The following is a 19575-nucleotide window of genomic DNA, read 5'->3' as shown; positions in this document are numbered from 1 at the left end:
TGCTGCGCAAAATGATTCACTGTTTCGAAACGCCACGTAGGTGACTCCTGGTCGGAACAGTGTAAATGCAACAAAAACACCGCAACATATGCATACGAACTTTTACAAACCCATTACAAAGGTTTTATGTGTATAAGTATAATCTATCAAATGCTTAACTAATCATCTAATTAATTATTAAGTGTATTTATAATATACATCCTTTTATCAACTTGAGGGTTTTGTCTGTTCTATAAATGGCTCAGCTGTACAGGCCAATTAAGAGACTTTAAAGTACTATTATTGTTTTTTTTTATTTTTTTTTTTTTTTTTTTTTTTTTTTTTTTTTTTTTATGATCAGAAAACAAAACCATAAAAAATGGATCTGGAGGACAATCATCGCCCCCCCAGTGGCAAAACTTGTTTTTTTTTTTTTTTTTTTTTTTTTTTTAATTGTTTCTTTTTTTTTAATTAATTGTTTGCTTTTTTTGCTCAAAGAAATGATAGAACAATTTAAGTCCACATACACCAGAAAGACGAATAATCTTAATCGTTAGACAGCATTTGAGAGAAGAAGAAAATAATAATAATAATAATAATAATAATAATAATAATAATAATAAACATACATAATCAACAGAATGTTCATGTGATTTTTCTTCTTCACTAAGACAAAACCAAGGACTGCAGCAGGGGAACTACTCAATTAAAAAATCCTCCACGAAATCTAACATTACGTCATTCTTTTTGTTCTTGATTTGCATTAGAGACTTTTTCAAAGATTCCACGTTTTTGATTCAAAGATTCGTTGATTTTACTGAAAGATTCGTGACTTTTTCAAATTGACACACGTTCTGAATCTGAATCACTGATTTGAAACAAACGATTCATTCAACACTAGTTTCGAGTAGGCTACGATCAGAAAGGACACAGACGAGAGAGGATTAAAATAAACCAACGATTAGGTTTATTAAAATACGGTTTGAAGAAATCGACAGCCATATGGAGAATGTTTCCTTGTTCGTTGTGTTTTTGTTCTTGAACGGTAAGAGAGTCTATGTGATTCGCACAACACATTAGGTTTCATTTAAAAAGCATAATATTTCTATTAATATTTAAAAAAAAGAGAATTTTTTTTTTTTTTTTTAATTTAGTTTTTAAGACCTGAAATGGCTGTGGTAGGCTACATATATATATATATATATATGCTTGAAGAACAAATAATGTTATATATACAGAACAAGAGTAAAAATGGATTTAAAGGGATAGTTCACCCATAAAGGAAAATTCTTTCTTCATTAATTCTTTGTTCTGCTGAACACAAAGAAAGATATTTGGAATACTGTAAATATCTAAACAGATCTTGGGTCCCATTCACTTCCATAGTATAGTTCTTTCCTACTAAGGAGGAGAATAGGACTCGAGATCTGCCTGGGTACAAACATTCTTCAAAATATCTTCCTTTGTGTTCGGCAGAATAAAAGCAATTTATACAGGTACGGAATAACTCGAGGGGGAATAAATGATGAAGAACTGAACCATACACTTTGTTTTTGTTGTTCATTAGTTTGCTATATCTACTTAACGATTACATCATATTGGTTAGCATTTCCCATGTGTTACCCTGTGCTTTCATGAAAACACAGCCACAGTGTTTAATGTTTGATTTCAGATCTTTGTGCTTGTCTGCAAACACAGCACAGTGTTTAATGTTTGATTTCAGGTGTGTTTGGTGATACAGTTAGTGAGTCTGTGTCAGTGATGGAGGGAGATTCTGTCACTCTACACACCAGTCTTACTGAAGTAGAGAAAGGGCATGTGATAGACTGGAGGTTTGGACCAAACAGCATTCTCATAGCTAGAGTCAACAGCGTAGCTAATACAGCAAATGTGTATACTGATGTTATTGGTGAGAGTTTCAGAGGCAGACTGCACATAAACCAGCAGATTGGAGATCTCAACATCACAAACATCAGAACAGAACATTCTGGACTTTACAAACTAAGCATCCATGGCAAAAACATAGACATGTTATACAATGTCAGTGGTGAGTATGTCAGGGTTATTTTCAGTCTGATAATTTAATTTCACATTCACTCCCACCTACAATTCCTTCCAGTTCTGAGACTCGAAACCGCGACCTTTGGGTTACAAGTCCGACTCTCAACCATTAGGCCACAACTGCCTTTTAACATTAAATTAAGTGTATAAGCAATACCTGAGATTATCATTGCCATATATCTTGAAAACAAGAACGTTCAAACTGTCAACTCACAATGAATTAACAAGTTTATTCTATGATTGTTTTAGAAACTCTGTTTGTTATCTCAGTAATGCTAAAATGGTATAATATTTATGAATTTGATTATGTACTTTTCTGTTTCGTTGCGAGTCCCGCCTACATGATCTTCTTATTGGCTGTGGTATTTGATTGTACAGTACATCAGTAGCAGTCTCAATTTTGTCTGTTTTTAGACAGATAAGTGTCTCTGAGTAACTGTTCTTGCATTTCCTCCAGTGGTGTCTGATAAAAGAGATGGGCTTGAGATTGTGCCGGTAATGAAGGGAGATTATGTCATTCTACACACTGATGCTGCTGAAATACAGAAATATCATCTGATACAGTGGATGTTTGGAAACACTGTGATATGTACATTTAACAAAACGTACCAAGTTCCGCCAATCTTAAACAAATTAGAGGTGGATCGTGACACTGGATCTCTCAAAATCAGGAGCATTAGAACAGAACAGTGTGGGACTTATAACCTACAGATGATCAGCAGCACTCACACCATACAGAAGAGATTCAATATTACTATTTTTGGTGAGTACTTTAAGAATTAAAAATCACAGGTTCATTTGTTCCTTCTGTTGAAGTGTAGATAGTTCTCAACTAAATGTAAAGTGTCTTCATTACTTTTGTCCGTTATGAGGGCCAGATGTAACCTGAGTAATTCTTTGCACTGAATAAATTATAATACATGAATTTCAGTATTTCATGAGTAAAATGCAAGCAAATGCCCTGCCTGTCCTACACAGAAGGACAAAAATCCAGCATATCATTAAAATAAAAAAAAAAAAAAAAAAAAAAATCAGCACTTCAAGTTTCTTCTACTTAATGGATATAAATGATTCTGTAGATAATAAATCTCCTTTCAGAAACCAGCATTTTCACAGTATGTGAATCATGAAATCATTTAGTCTTTTCGTACGTTCCATCTTGTGAATGAACATGTTGCAAAATACATTTCATCCATGCAATGCACGTTCTCTGGAGGACATAAGCATTTTGTTTATCTCAGGGTGGGTGTCCAAAAAATGTGTTAATAACCTGTCAGATAGTAAAGAAGTCCTGTTATTGGTAAACATTGGTAAAAAAAAAAAAAAAAATCTTTTACATTTAACATTTGTCCTTTACATAACTGTTTCTGTTCTCTATCATGTCAGATAGTAAAGAAGTCTTGTTATTGGTAAACATGGGGGGAAAATGCTTTCATCTCCTTTACATATTACAGTTCTGTTCTCTATTTGTGTTTGGTGATTCAGATGCAGTGAAGTCTGTATCAGTGATGGAGGGAGATTCAGTCACTCTAGAATCTGATATTACTAAAATATATGATGAGATACAGTTTGAATATGACGACTCCATTATAGCGAAAATCAGTAGAGCTGCCCAAAACTTCTCTACATTTGATGTTCCTGATGGTAGATTCAGACACAGACTGAAGCTGGACAATCAGACTGGATCTCTGACCATCACAAACATCACAAATCAACACACTGGATTCTATCATCTACACATCTTCAACAGCAGACACACTGTACACAAGAGTTTCGTTGTTAATGTCTGCAGTAAGTAACCTTCTAAATGTATTACAGTATTATATGCAGATAATTTTTTAATAACCAAATTACATTTTAACTTTTCAAATGTGTAAACTGTATCTGTAGCATAGTGTCATTGAGACAATATACAAATGGCCTTTTAATTAGATTTAAAATCTCTTAAGTATATGTTAATGTTTTTCATTCATATCATGTGCTTGATTCTGTAACAGATGTAGTGAAATACATAACAGTGAAAGTGGGAGAATCTTTTACTCTAGACACTGGTGTTACTGATATACAGAAGTATGGTCAGCTGCTGTGGAAGTTTGGAGGTAATGATACTCTCGTATCAAAAATCAATGGAACACATCCGGTCTTTTCTACACATGAGAGATTCAAAGACAGAATCCTTTATCATGAAAATGGATCTCTCACCATCAAAGATACTAGATTTGAACATGCTGGGTCTTATCGCATAGAAATGAGCAGCAGCAGGAACACCTTACTTAAGAGATTCAGTGTTCTTGTCACTGGTGAGTAGCTCATGATTTTTAATATAATAGTGATTTCTATTAATAGTGATTTGATTTGCCTGTCTTACTATGCACTAAATTATTTTAATAGAATATTTACAAGATACTCTCAATACTTTTTTGTGCAAAATAATATATGTAAAGACAATAGTATTAATAGTTATTAATATTATTTACAAATAAAATCAAATAATTATAAGAGAAAAATAATTTTACACTTTTTATTTAACTGACTACTTTTTATACTACTTGAGTTCTAACTAAAATAAGCCTTGTATTCACATTAACACACAGCAATGCAAAAGATGAAAATAGTGAAGAAGAAAACCCTAATATTTTTATGTGAAGTTACATTAGAGGCTGGCATGCTCATTTATAATTTGTCTTCAACACTCAAAATTATATTTATAGTTGGAGTTCACTGTGTTTTTTACAGATCAGACATATTCACATTAATGTCTGTCTCTCTTTAGCTTCTACAGTATCAGACCTTGAACACCCAGGCTCTATAGCAGCAATGGTTTTTGGTAGTGTTCTGATTCTAACTTTTGGTTGCATCATCTATTGCAAAATCTCTAAAAGGGGCAAGTATCATCTACAGATACTATAGCAAAAAGTAAACACCTTTATTTTACAAAATTAGAATTTAATTGTGTGTCTGATTATTTTTTAAGTGCAGAATGGAATAGAATCCGACAAAGGGCTGTCCAGCAATGAGGTAAGATACTTACCTCTCCTTAATGATCTTAATTTCACAATTGTCTCCTTTCACTGTGCTGGCAAAATAATCCTAATGGAAAATAAATATCAAAAACAAAATTCTCACAGACACATACCACATATGCTCATATTCTCTAAAATTAAAAAATAATAATCTCATCATTCTATTAATCATTTTTTTTTTTTTTCACACAGGAAAAATACAGAAGTCGCATGATCTGAGGGGATCCCAGCAAGATCACTTTGCAGCTATTATAACATAATTTATATTTGAAGTAAATTAACAAACCTTGCCATCTTCATATACCTCAGAACAAAACATTTGTTTGTCAGTGTCAAAAACTTTAGGTTTTAACTCAGGGGGTATTCCAGAAATTAAGTTATGTGACATACATCAGAAAAGTTTTCTCAGAGTAAAACAGATAACCCTCAACTTTCAGTTCCAAAAACTGAGGGTACATTACATACTCTAATTAGCCATAAAAACTTATTCTATAAACATTCTCTTAAAAGAGTCTCTAAAAAGGGGAGTTCTAAAATCCACTAAAAGGAGTTCCCTAAAATCATTCTCTGTTCTCAAATGTGGGTACTTCTGGCAGCATTTATAGGAACTATGAAAAAATTCCTCCAGTGTGAAAGCCTCTATTACGTGCATGTTTTTTTCCTCATTGCCTTTAATTGTAATCTGCATATAATTTATGCTTCAAATCATAGTTTGTATTACTGTAAGTCATCTTGGAACTTTAAAAGTTTAAAAACAAATATGAATAAGAAGAATAGGAAAATACCAGAACCAAAAACTGTTAAAGGGGTCCTCGGACGTTAAATGTACTTTTACAAGTTGTTTGAACTGAAATGTGTGTCTATAATGATAAAAATTCACCCAGCATTTTTTTTTTTTTTTTTTAATCTCTTTAAATGTTTTCCCCAATCTCAGATGCCTGTCTGTGTGACATCACAAAAACATGCCCCATGCCCATAGTTTGATTGACAGTAGGGTTTCAGCACAGATTGCACTGATTGACTGTCATCAGTCCACCATTTCACCACCGGAGCAGATGTACTGTAGACAAGAATGACTCCTAAGTGATCGAGTTCTTGTAAACTATTTAAGTTCTTGTTTCTGTTCCATAAAATCAAAAAGCATTCATCTAAAATCTCCTATTGTTACTTTTGATAAGCTTACTTTAGGCTATATGAATGAATGTCATTGCATATAGGCTATTTTCATCTTTTAAATTACGTCAAAAAGAAGTAAAGTCTATGCCAAACTACCTATTTTATGTAACTTTTAAAATAGCTAGATCAGACAAATTTCACCTCTTTTTAGGTTTTAGAGTGAAAATTTGATATCATCAAAGTGTTTTGTTTTCAGAATGATGAAGACTCGGAACTATAGCTGCCCAAAATAGAGAAAGAAAAAAGGTGGCCCGGACCAATAGATTTGGCCTAAGCCCAGAATGTTTATAATGTCTGGCTCGCCCCTGATCTGACTTGCCTCTCATCTATCCTCTTATTTTACTAAATCCTCAGAGGAACACCTTATTTAACCCTTAAAGACCTAGAACATTTTTTTCTTTGTTTTTTAAGACCCTATTCTACCAGTCCAGTCATCAAGTGTCATATATCATTATCAACAGGAGAACTTGAAGTGTTTTTGTTATTTTTTTTTAATTGTGCACTCAATTAGAGTTGTTATGTAAGTTGTATCTGGATGTTTTACACTTCCAAATAAAATTTTGCCCTACATATAACATTCCCCAAGCAAGTTATAGCTAATTTATTACAATATTTGTTATAAGCGTTTTTCAGTGGAAAAACAGGCCTATTTAGTTTACTACAATATAGATGTGCCCCCCCCCCCACCCCCCCACCCCAAAAAAAAACAAACAAACAAACAAACAAACAAACAAAAAAAAAACATTTAGGGAGTAAAGAAAATGGAATCAGTGTTATATAATAACAAAACAGTAAAAAAGTGACTTTTTTCAGATAAGTATATTTTCAATCTGAGTATGAACAACAACAAACGTACAGCTATTTAGTTGTCTTCTGCAGCAAAAATACAAACAGTGAAAATGATTCACAAACTACAAATATACAGAGTGCAACAGAAAAATTGTGCTAATTATCTTTATGAACTATATAAGAATTATTTACATAATATACATAATATAAATGATAATATGATGGATCCGCTGGCTGTACTCTGCGTCGGAATCGATTTTAAATACACAAGAGATAAATTCCAGTGCTTTATCAGGTATTACCGCTCTTTCATCCTTGTTTTTGCTTTGTTTTATGTCAAAGTACTCAGTCGTGTGTTTTTCTGGGTTTTTTCAGAGAGTTCTCTCATTCAAATGTGTTATTTTTGTGTTTGTTTTCACGCACGCACGACAGACTTTACTTTCACTTTGAGGTTTTCAAATTTGCAATGAAAATCCTAATTCGTGGTTCAAAGACCAAAACCTATGTTTTATTGGTTGGCTATGGACAGTTTGAACCAATCTGAGCACAGGGGTGGGACTAAGCATCAACAATCGTTCCCCTGTTTGGCCCAGAGGAACGAAAGTGCACTGGTTTCTTAATCTAATGAATCCATAGGCTTGTTTGAGAAAAAAAAAAAACAAAAAAAAAAAAAAAAAAAAAAAGGCGGCTGTTTGCCGATGTGCCTTGCTCTGAAATGTAGGTGAGACTAGGCCGGCTGCAGTAAGGGGAGGGGTCAAAAAGACCTTTGAAGTCGGACCCTTCCTGAATCTCCGCCTGTTTTTGAGGACCCTGCCTGCAGAACTTCAGCAGTGGAGGAGATCGCGTTCGCGTTTTTTTATCGCAGCCGCAGTGGATGTAATCGAATTACCACTGTTTTGTCATCATGTGCATCAATTCCTTTGTTCTGCTGAACACAAAAGCAGGAAAACCTTTAGAAGAGTTTTGACAAACAAGTCAGGTTTCTGCCACCATTTCACGTTCCATAGTATGTTTCCATACTATGCAAGTCAAAGCTGTTTTGTAGCAAACATTCTTCAGAATTTCTTCTCCTGGTCCCTCGCTTTAAGCCAGACCCTGACACTTCTCAATGAAACCACACAAAAAGATGATGAGTCATAAGGGCCCTAAACAGTCCATTTAGATATGCATGTGTGCATGTATATTTTTTAATGGATTGATTTATTAATTCACCTTCCAAACATACAATAGAATAAAGTGAAAATTACAACAAGGAAGAATTCTAATTAAGCGAAACATTTAAATAAATGCATGGTCCTAATTCATAACCGTCACTAGGCCTGTTTTGTTTTTGTTAAGTAAATATAAATAAATAAATGGGTAATCTAATTCTTAGAATAAAGAGAAATGTATCAGTTGACATACGGAGCCTCTGAATATCCAAACAAAACAAACGAGATATCTCCGAAAAGCGGAGAATCTTCGCTTTACGACACTCTTCAGCACAGCATTCAGATAGCATTAGCGGTTTCAAAACGTATTAAACATTAAAGAACAATAGAATTTATAAGCCGCAGACAGCTGTATCTGTCTTCTTTAAAGATTTAAAACTATTTGCTTTGCTCGTTGATGGTAAGTCGGTTTTATAGTTTTAAAACTTTTAGTCTATTTCATTTAATAATGCTATTTTTTTTCTAAAATTGTATTAATTGGCATTTTAAAGATGACCTTGTGTGTGTGTGTGTGTGTCGAGAGTGAGTGTGTGTGGCGAGAGAGAGAGAGAGAGAGAGGCAAGGCGGCCATACATGGTTTTAGGGCATTATTATCACAGTTCTATAGTGTAATTTAATTTTGTTCGCTATAATACAAGCTATTTTTCACTATGTCTATAAAAAAAATTACTTAAATGTCCTAATTGAACTATGGCCTAATCCTGGCTTCATCTAAATCCTGTCTCTGAAACCAGGCCTAGAAGTTGAGTGAAGTGAAGTGCAAGTCTGCTTTATTGTCAGTTCTTCCACATGTACCGTACATACATACAGAGAATCGAATTGCGTTACTCTCAGACCCCCGGTGCATACAGATAACACTTACTTAGTAGAGCCTAAAAAATCTAGATCAATATAAAATATAAGATATAACTATACAATAAGGGAAATGTAAAAAAGACATATAATAAAAAAATTAAAATAAAGTTAAATAAGAGCAGCGCAAAGGCACAATGGCAGATAGAGTGCAAACCAGTAAACAAACAGTGCAGATAAAAAGATTTTTAGTGCATAAAAAAGCTTATTCAGTCTGTTTAAGTGACAAAAGGGCTCAAGAGCAGTTATTTTATTTAAACTGACTGATGAGGTGGTAGAATGACATCAGTTCCATGGTGAATGAGGTAGTTAGCAGACCAATGCTGCACAAAGTGACTGGTGCATGTCCATCATATGTTAGTGGGGTGGGGGTGGAAGGACCTGGGGATGTGGAATCTGGGGGGTCATAGTTCAGTGGTTCCTGGGGCAGAAGAGGGACGGGGGTGGGGGCTAGTTCGGGAGCGAGTTCAGCTTCCTGACAGCCTGATGGATGAAGCTGTCCTTCAGTCTGCTGGTCCTGGCCTGGAGACTCCGCAGTCCTCCCTGATGGCAGCAGACTGAAGAAGCTGTGTGACGGGTGAGTGGGATCACTTGCGATGCAGAGGGCTTTTGCGACTGAGATCGGGTTCTGTAAATTTCCTGGAGGGAGGGAAGAGAGACACCAATGATCTTTTCAGCTGCTCTCACTATGCGTTGCAGAGTCTTCCGGCAGGACGCATTGCAGGCGCCATACCCACACAGTGATGCAGCTAGTCAGAATGCTCTCGATGGGGCCTCTGTGGAAGGTGTACATGATGGGGGGTGGGGCTCTGGCTCTCCTCAGTTTTGCGGAGGAAGTAGAGACGCTGCTGTGCTTTCTTGGCCAGTGCTGCAGTGTTGTCGGTTCCAGGAGAGGTCCTCTGTGATGTGCACACCCAGGAACTTGGTGCTGCTCACTCTCTCTCCACAGTCGCACCGTTGATGGTCAGAGGAACATGCTGAGTGTGCACTCTCCTGAAGTCCACCAACAAACAATCTCCTTCGTTCTTCTCCACGTTCCAGAGAGAGATTTGTTGTTCACTGCACCACCCGGGCCAGGCGGCTCACCTCGCTCCTGTAGTTTGTCTCATCTCTGTTGCTAATGAAGACCCACCACAGTCGTGTCATCCGCAAACTTAATAGAGAGGTTGGAGTTGTGTGACGGTGTGCAGTCGTGGGTCAGCAGAGCGAAGAGGAGTGGGTCAGCACACATCCTTGTGGGGCCCCAGTGTTCAGTGTGATGGCGCTGGATGTGTTGCTGCCGACCCGTACTGCCTGAGGTCTTCCAGTCAGAAAGTCCAACAGCCAGTTGCACAGGAGAAGTGTGATCCCCAGCTCGATCAGTTTGTGAATGAGCTGTTGAGGGATGATTGTGTTGAATGCTGAACTGAAGTCTATGAACAGCATTCTGACGTATGAGTCTTTTTTCTCTTAGATGTGTGAGTGCTGAGTGGAGGGTAGATGAGATGGCATCATCGGTTGACTGGTTGGACCGATATGCAATGTAACCACACTGGGGTAGTACATTAAGGTTAGCTCAAATGATATATAGGGAATTTTACCTAATTAAAATCAGGAATATGATTAACATAATATATCTCATGTGACAGTTACATTAAAATTATTGAAGATGAAAAATAGGTCAATTGTATATATCAATAACTCATTACAAGGCACTGTAATTTTCACTCATTAATATGTCCAATATTCATATTCTTCTTATCAATTAACATGATATTTTTTACTGGGAATTATGCAAATCAAACAGTGGTTTGTTCCAGCAAATGGCTTGTAAGATTAACTTATCAACTTTCAATAAAGTTTATCACTTCTAATAATTCCAGGAAAAATAGTTTCTGGCCATGAAACCATTCTCCCGTCCTTATAAATTTAGGTTACTGAAAAGTAACAAATAAGCTTTGTAGCTAAGATCAAACATTTCATTGACTTCGTGATGTGATTTTTAGACAGAAGCAATCATGAATATAATATCGGCTTTTAATAATTGAACTAATAATACATCAAACTACGATTCACACAGAGTAAATATGCGTATAACAATACAAACAGTAAAAACAAATACAATACAAAAACGGATAACAAATGAAAGAGAGAGAGTGAAAGGCCGTGAGCGAGAGAAGGTGAAGAGAAATAGGGCTAGATCAATAGAATTATCGCCCAGTATGGCCAAAATCACATATAGTAACCTTTTGAAAGACAACAAGGAATCAGATCACCTTGAAAAAGGGAATAGACAACCTTAAGCAGCGTTTAAATCTCTATAGAAAATAATACTTGCATGTGTGTATCTTTGTGCCTGCTAAAGACGAGCGTGCGTGTGTCATCTTTTGGAGCTGGGCGTGTTTCCTTCGTGTCTTCCGGGGCGAGCAGACTTGCGCGAAGGTTCAAAGGTTCAACGAACGTGGAGGTACCAAAGAAATGATTCAGGAGTGAGTTTTGTCTCCCTCGTGTAGGGAGGAGGCAGAATATGAGAATAAAAACTTAGTAAGAAAATAAAAGAAAAACGGGAGATGAAAGCTCCCTAAGGAGTTAGTCACGACAGACGTTCTCTCGACGCAAGTGCGACGAAACAAAGAGTGCCATGAGAACTCTCTGTGCCAGTCTCTTATGGAGCGACTGGGTTCACGCCCTCTGTTCGCAGCGAACAACCAATGAACGTCCACGATCTGAAGCAGGAAAAAGTTCCGTTGTCTCTGGGGAGACACCCCTCGAGTGAGTTATGGTGTTGGTCAGAATTCACGGCAGTTTATATTCCAGCAAGATGGTAATTCCAGAATAATACATTTTACTATAATTTCCTATGTATGAGGTGGTTCGGTCAAAGCAAGAAAAACAAACCGGTTAAACAGATACCAAGATGACAGGTAAAAAGGTAGGAGAAACATAAAGTTACATTCATATGAAGAATTACACACGTTTAAAGTTTGATTAACACACGAAAAAAAAAAAAAAAAAGGAAAAGAAGCAGATACTCCAATTTGATATGGAAGACATCTAAGCAAAAAAAGGAAATACAGTCAATACATTTAGAATACATTTACTTTCCTTGTTCCTTACAAGAATTCCTAGCGAGCTGGGCTTTTTTCTGTTTCTTCTTCCCGTTGGGGTAATAAAATTTTAGGACCTGGTCAGGAATTTTTAAACCTAGCCATGCTGGCAACCAGCCCGGTCAATCAGCTTGCAGAGAGTTTGATTTTACCTGCAATGGGTTCAGGGGCTAAAAGCTTTGGGTTTTAGCCAAGGAATGTGCATTGTTTTAGATTCAACAAGCCATGATTCATTAGATTCAGAAACCAATGAATGAATGAAACTGCTCATACGCTACAGCAACTGGAATGGGTTCCTTTCGGGGGGGGGGTGGCAGACTTGATGTGGTGCATGACTAGCCGTTCGAAGCACTTCATGAGGATGGGAGTAACAACAGGACGGTAGTCACTGAAGCAGGATGGAGATGGCTTCTTCGGGACTGGAATGATGGTCGTAGTTTTCATTACTGTGTGGAGAACAACAGCCTGAACTAAGTGAGGGTTGTCCTTGTGAATACATCAGTGAGTTCTGCTGCACAGTCTCTCAGTACACACCCAGGAATGTTGTCAGGACCCTGAGCTTTGCTTGCATGGATCCTGGTGAAGGATCTCCCTCACGCTGTCCGGGGTCAGCTTCATCACCTGGTCACCGGGAGGAGGAGGTGGTCTTCTGTGCAGTGGAGCTGTTTTGTACCTCAAAGCGAGCGAAGAAGGTGTTCAGCTTTTCGTTCAGCAGAGAGATGTTGCTGTCCACAGGTCCATGGTGGGGGCTTGTAGTCCGTAATGGTCTGTATCCCCTGCCACAGGCTACGAGTGTCCCTCTGCTGTCACTGAAACGATGGGCTATCCTCCTGGAGTTTACTGTCTCTTCCTCTTAGCCTCTCTGATGCCACGGTATAGGTTGGCCCTGGCTGTTCTCTCAGGGGCCCACTCAATCCTCCAGCCTCTGAATGCAGTGTTCCGCATCTCCAGGAGTCCTGTAGACCTCCCCCTGTCATCCACAGCTTCCTGGTTAGCCGGGACAGTTGATGGTTTTTGTGACTGTTACATCCTGTTTACATCCTTGAAATCCCCAGCTATGATGAGAAAAGCATCAGGGTGTGCTGTCTGCTGTACTCACAATAAATGTGCTGTGCAGTTTCATTTAGTGCATCGTTTCCTATTGCTGTTGTTGTTGTTTTCGGGGGAACGTAAACCGAAAACAAGCAGTATGGCAGTATGTTCCCTCGGCAGATAGAACGGCCGGCACTTAATAATAATAAACTCCACCAGGGGTGAGCAGTGTTTTGCAGATCACAACAGCATCGCGGCACCACGCGTCATTGATGTAAACACAAAGCAGGCCGCCGCGGGTTTTTCCTCCCGTTGATGAGAGCTCTGTCTACTCGATAGCACGTCAGCTGGTCGAGCTGAATAGCGCAGGTCCCGGAAACGCTGTTGCTAAGCCATGTTTCCATGAACACAAAAACACAACAGTCCTCTTACAGTCTTTTGGAGTTTGAACGTAGTAATCAGATGTAGTCCAGTTTATTGTCCAACAGACCATACGTTAGCCCAGTACGATGGTGGGGGATAGATGGCTTGTGCGGGTTAGCCGTTAGCCTAGCCCGGATACCTCCGCGCTTACCCCACCTTCTGCTTCCTCTCACGCCGCTTGTAACGCCTCCACTGTGGGTGTGTAGATCGAAGCAGTGGGGGTTGGTGATGATGCAGGCCCTCCGGAGCAGTCCGAGATTTCGCAGCTGTGGGTCTGTTGTAAACTCGTAAAAATGCGGTTTCTGCCGACATCCAGCAGAAACTCACGGCTGTATGCGTGCTTAAAGACAGGTAGAACGTGATGATAACTACAAAACACCTGCGACTCACAAGACAAAAAACACACAAAACACAAAAAGAAGCGCTGCGGTCGGCCGTCATCTAAAAATCCAATTTATGTATTTATTCCATCTGAAGCCAAGATTGTTTTACCCCCCGGTTTCACCAGACAAGGCTTAAGCTAAAATGTATGCCCTGAGCTGTTTCACAGCACAGACCTGATCTTTTAAAAAAATACCAATGCCTTTGTTTTGTCTCAAGACAAGACGCCGTGTGTCCCCTCCGGTGAGTTTGATTTTTTTTAGATAAACCTGCGAATGGAAAATTGATGAGGATTATAATAGCCTTAAAATCCACTTAGAGGATTTTAGGGCCGATTTTTAAGCCCGATTTTGCATTTCTGAAAGAGTCGGGGGGTGATTTTTGAGGCTTGTCACATTACGATTATTTAACTGCTCCTGATTGAGATGGAGCGTTGCCAAACTCAAATCCTAGGCTGTGTTCAAAATGTCATACTTGCATACTGCTTACTGCCCAGTACACAGTGTCATACTGCCTACTATTTTTAAAGAATAGTGTGTGAAAAACGACAAAACATTAATTCAGCACAGTCTGCTGAAGGTGTTATGTCACAAATAAATGTACTAAACATGCTCTTTTTACAAAGCTTGTTAAATTAAGGTCTCATACTAGTAAACAATGAATAGGCCCTATATTGCCCAATTGAATTAATCTCTAAATTATAGACTCCACATACTGACAGAACTAATAAATAATTGTGTAAATAGTAGTTAGGTGGTAGATATTGATTATTTCAGTACTGGTAGTACCATTATATAAAACAGTATTGCCCAATAAACATGAGTGGTTTGGGTAAATTATCCATACTTAAAAATATGATAAATGAATGCAACGTTTATTTGGGACAAAAAACCTCCCTGCACACTATCTGCTAACCACCCTAAACACTAACACTGCTTATTAATGAGACCTTTTTTAGAAGATTTCCAACGTTTTCCAAATATTTCCCGTTATTTTTATTGAAAATAATTCGCCTTTGCTGATCAGTGGATATGTGGGTAAAGGAGTTAGCCTAGTGAACAAGTTTGGTAAGAAGGCAGCCTCGACTGGGTTGCCTCACTTCAAAAATCAGATTCAACACAGTCAAGCTTTTCCTCCGGCTTCGCTACTGATTATTAAGAGATAAATAGACATCTTTTTGCAGTGTGCTGTTATCGTAGCCTGGCATATGTGGGCGGAAGTTATTGTCAATAGTCGCTGCCAACAAATTTAATTTTATTATATATTACTTCAGTATTTTTTATATTCCAGGATCTTTAAAATAATGCTGTTACCCGGTATAAAGCACTAATTAGCGCAAAGTAGTTTTAGGGACTTGATCGGAAACGCAATGCTGGAAACGACGGCTGGTCGAGATCATGGGGAAGTACAATTTTATGTCCCCTATTCACGATATTGCGGACAGATTTAGATACACAGCGATATTCTGTTAGTTTATCAGTAACATTGGGGTGGGGGGGGGTGGGGTAAAAGTGGTTTTATAATTACTAGTTCCTGTCCCAGTTCACTCAAGCGTTTGAAGATAAAAAGTTCACTTGGACGCATTGCGATCTGGGAAACAGTACCCATGCAGTCGTCATTTCAGATTCTCATGCATCAAATTTCAGCAAATGTAGCCAGTAATCCGGGAATTCCATGCATACAGAACATTCTCTTACTATGCACAGTATACACATCACCATACAGTAGAGTAGGAGTTTTGTGTTGGTATTACTATTCTGAACACAGTTTATGTACTGGGGGATTTTCAGTGTTGTACTTGAGTTATATTTAGCAGATTTCCGTGGTAAAATATAGTAAAGTCATCCGGGTAGTGTGATGCATACAGACAATTTTGCACACTAGGCACAGCAATACATACTGGATACTGCAGAAATAGTACAGAGTAGTAGAGAGTATGGCATTTCGAACACACGCTCTAATATCAAAAGGCTATTTACGACTCTTGAGTTTGGGCCTGCCTACTGACATGATACCCGCGATAGCCCAATGAAGTGAGCAAGCCTCACCTACCGGATGTTGTTCGTGCTTCTATAGTTGGAAACCTTGCCACCCCACAAAAATTGCCAAGAAAGCAGAAAACATTCCACTTATTTCTTTGTTATACTTTGATATTTTTTTTTGTTATACTTTTTTTTTTTTTTTTTTCACTGTACAACAAAACGCGTGGTGTAGGAAGATGCCAGCTGACAAACCCAAATTGTTGTTCTCCATTTATCTTCTGTAGTCATGTTTGATCTTCGCGAGTCGCCAGAGATCTAGTGTCCACTGTGATGAAATCGTTCCTACAGTCATCAAGTGTGGTGGTCTCGCGGTTCTGGTGGTCAAGTTCATTCTAGTGTGTGGCGTTCAGAGGATTATAAGGCTAACAATCGGTTGAAACTGTCTTCATGTCTGTGGTCTCCCATGGTTTTAAAATCGTTTAGGATTTGAAAATCGTCTAGTGTGTAGCCAGCCTTACTTAAATGTCCTAATTGAACTATGGCCTAATCCTGGCTTAATCTGTCTTTGAAACCAGGCCAAAAAATCCTCTATACTGTGGTGTCATTATGATTATTTAACTGCTTTCCGATTCGAGAGTAGCATCCTGAACTCAAAAAGGGTGTTTGATATTTCTACAACTCTTTATTTCTGCCTTCTGACGTGAAATACCATGATAGCCAATATAAGAAGCGTGCGAGCAAGCGCTCACTTAGTGGATGGTTGTTTGATTCTATAATAGCTGAAAAACAAAAATGCCACAAGAAAGCAGAGTTAATCACCATATTCTTTATTTATAATCTTGTTTTTTCACTGTTAAACAGAAGGGAAAGCACACCAGCTGACAATGTTCGATTGTTCTCCATTTGGTTTTGTTTTCTAGGTAAAGTTTGATCTTGCGAGTGGCGAGTCTAAGTGGGAGTTTTTTGGTTGTCACAGTGTGTGGTCCTCATGGTCTGGTCACAGTCCCCATCTAGTGGGTGCATGGTTTTGTGGTTTCCTATGTGTTTTTTGAAATCGGTTAAGATTTGAAACTCGTTCTAGTGTGTGGCCGGCCCCTAAATTCAGGAGTGTCAAACAGTCAGGAGAATTTAGCTTCAACCCTACTACTAAATCCTCATTATGCGAGTGAAAAGCACCTTTATACTTTGACTTTTAGTCAATTCATTCCATTTGTACTGTAGCGTTACAGATTTAAAACATTCTTAAAATATGAGACTTGGTGTCCTACGGATTGGTTGTAATAGAAATGGGTCAAGTTCAGCATTGGTCACATTATGAACTCAAATGTTCATGTGCACCCACAAAGACAAAATTGCTGTGATCCAGCTGCATTTGAGACACAGAAAGTTGCTCTGTGCTGAAAAAACTCTGAAGTTGTTGTGGAATGAAAATGCGCACTTTTTCAATTTTTAATTTTTCGCGTCACACAGTTTTTGGGGAAGCCAAAGTATCTGTCACATGAACAAGTAGACATTAATAACTAGTGGCTCTGAGGAGGGAAAATGTTCACGTTTTATGTTGTCTTAGGCAGCACAAAGTTTTTATTGGTTACTGAAAAATTTACGTTATTTCATTATGTAGTACAAATTATACAGTCAAAACATAAAAAGTCATAGCCTTGTAACTTTTAGTAACCTGAGGAAAAAAAAAAAACTGTTGTAACCATTGATAAAATGCAATGGTAATAGACACATTAACAACAGAAAAGTCATAAATTGAACATTTAGGACAGGTAAAATATGACAAAGATATTTTCCAGAACAAAAACTTAAAATGCAGGTTTTGATATCAAGATTTTAGTCTTTCTATGTAATGACGTCTGCTTCTCATCTTCTCACACCACATGTCATTCATACCATTTTCTCATGCAGTGAAAAAAAAACATTGCATACCAAAGAGGACACTGACAATGTGCCAACAGACAAGACAGTAGTATACTTTTCATATGAAACAAAGTCTCAGCTTTCAAAGTATATGATATTTTTTTTTATAGTTTATAGTAATGTTACCACTGTTTAATGTGATCTTTCTTTTTTTTTGTAGTATTTTGTATAAAGCTATTATGTATAAAGCATAAGTCAAACTGTGAATACCATATGTCTAAAAATGGAAAAAAACACTCTTAAACCACATGCTATTGACACATCAAGACAACACAAGACACATTAACCACAGATGTCCAATAATAGACACATGTGCTCATGCAAACTCAACAGATCAAAGCATATTTCTGTAGAGATGGAAATATATCAGACCACAGCAGGTCTTATTCTAACTTACAAACTGAGCTGCTAAGCATCAAAGTGCCTAAAAAAGTAGTAGAAACAAAAAGACATATTTGCAGAACAACAGTAAAAATTGCAATTCTAATATTTATGGACGTCTTAATTTTCTTTGCTTTTTCAAATGGTAAATCATCAAGCTTTTATTCTGGTAAGAAAGCCAAAGGGAGACCATAAAGTTTCTCTTTTGTTGACGACACATTTCTGTCTAAAGCATTTTCAAATCATTTTAAAAAGTGACTCAAACCAAGTGCACTTGAAGAGTGTTTGTGTGACACAGTATTTACTGGTTCATGAGCAGCTCGTGTGTAAAATGAACTCAGTGTCATGCTTCAAATCTAAACTTAAATTGCAGTCTTACAATTGATGGCCACGGCTTCATATTGTGTTCTTACAATGATGCACTGCTAGAATTAATAAAGTTAGCAGTCAGCTTTTTCTTGCATTTGGCACAGATTTTTCCTCGGACCAACCCCTGCATACACCACTTCATCCTCTGTAACATTCATCAAAAAAAACAATAAATAAAAAACAAAAAAAAAAAAAATAATAAAAAAAAACAATAAACCAGAAAAAATTAAACATAAGTTCTAATAACATTGATCAGGTGTCATGTGTTTTTTTTTTTTTTTTTTTTCTAATAACATTGATCAGGTCCAGTTTCATTGGAAACAGCATCAAATAGTTTGATATCTCGTCGATGAAAATAACTTAGACATGCAAAATAATTCAACAAATTATATTACAATGGACGTTAATGGCAAATATTATAAAGTTGTAAAGAAATTACAAAAACCCAAAAACCAAAAAATAAATACAATACCACAAATAAAAATAATACCAAATTCAAATGTCGTGAAAAATATGATCTGATTTGTGTTTTTTGTTTAAATGCAGCCTTATTATAAAGTTGGGTTGACTTTTGATTTGTATTGATTGTTTAGAGATCCTGCTTTTTTTTTTTTTTTTTTTTTTTTTTTTTTTTTCTGTGTTTTTTAGTTGAAAACCTGGGAAAGTTCGAGGCTCTGAGGTTGCTTATTAAAAAATGCTGGACAGTGATGTCATCAGCTGACACAGGAAGTACTACATCATTGGCTCTCTTGAGCAGTATGGAAATATGAACTAATGTTCTCTTTAAATGGACCTGCTGATCTGTTATTATTTAGTTGTCCATGGTGCAATGAGTGTCTTGAATATTATGTGCTATGAGTCAGTGTTTCTTAAATAATGGTCCTATAATTTTCATAAAAACAAAATG

The 19575-nt window shown here is 37.2% G+C and overlaps 1 protein-coding gene across 2 annotated transcripts; it reads left to right on the top strand.

Moving 5' to 3' along the window:
* The first annotated feature begins 901 nt into the window (after positions 1-901).
* Positions 902-5394, top strand: LOC109075265. 2 transcript variants are annotated; one of them, XM_042749710.1, is made up of 8 exons: positions 902-1024; positions 1703-2026; positions 2498-2803; positions 3526-3831; positions 4086-4340; positions 4814-4924; positions 5020-5058; positions 5256-5394. In XM_042749710.1, the coding sequence occupies exons 1-7, from the start codon at positions 982-984 to the stop codon at positions 5055-5057; spliced, it is 1383 nt and encodes a 460-aa protein (XP_042605644.1). In that variant the 5' UTR covers positions 902-981; the 3' UTR covers position 5058; positions 5256-5394. The 2 variants fall into 2 exon arrangements, with proteins under 2 accessions (XP_042605644.1, XP_042605643.1); XM_042749709.1 differs by having other exon boundaries at positions 4038-4340.
* The last annotated feature ends 14181 nt before the right edge of the window (positions 5395-19575 follow it).

This window comes from Cyprinus carpio, chromosome B22, assembly GCF_018340385.1.
Source record: "Cyprinus carpio isolate SPL01 chromosome B22, ASM1834038v1, whole genome shotgun sequence".
Lineage (NCBI taxonomy): Eukaryota > Metazoa > Chordata > Actinopteri > Cypriniformes > Cyprinidae > Cyprinus > Cyprinus carpio.
The sequence above is the reverse complement of the archived record's forward strand: the minus strand, read 5'-3'. Positions and strand labels throughout refer to the sequence as shown.

Coding starts and splice junctions, on each gene's coding strand:
- LOC109075265 (XM_042749709.1), top strand. CDS start 982: ATGGAGAATGTTTCCTTGTTCGTTGTGTTTTTGTTCTTGAACG. Junction 1,025..1,702: donor TGTGTTTTTGTTCTTGAACG/GTAAGAGAGTCT, acceptor GTTTGATTTCAG/GTGTGTTTGGTGATACAGTT. Junction 2,027..2,497: donor CATGTTATACAATGTCAGTG/GTGAGTATGTCA, acceptor CATTTCCTCCAG/TGGTGTCTGATAAAAGAGAT.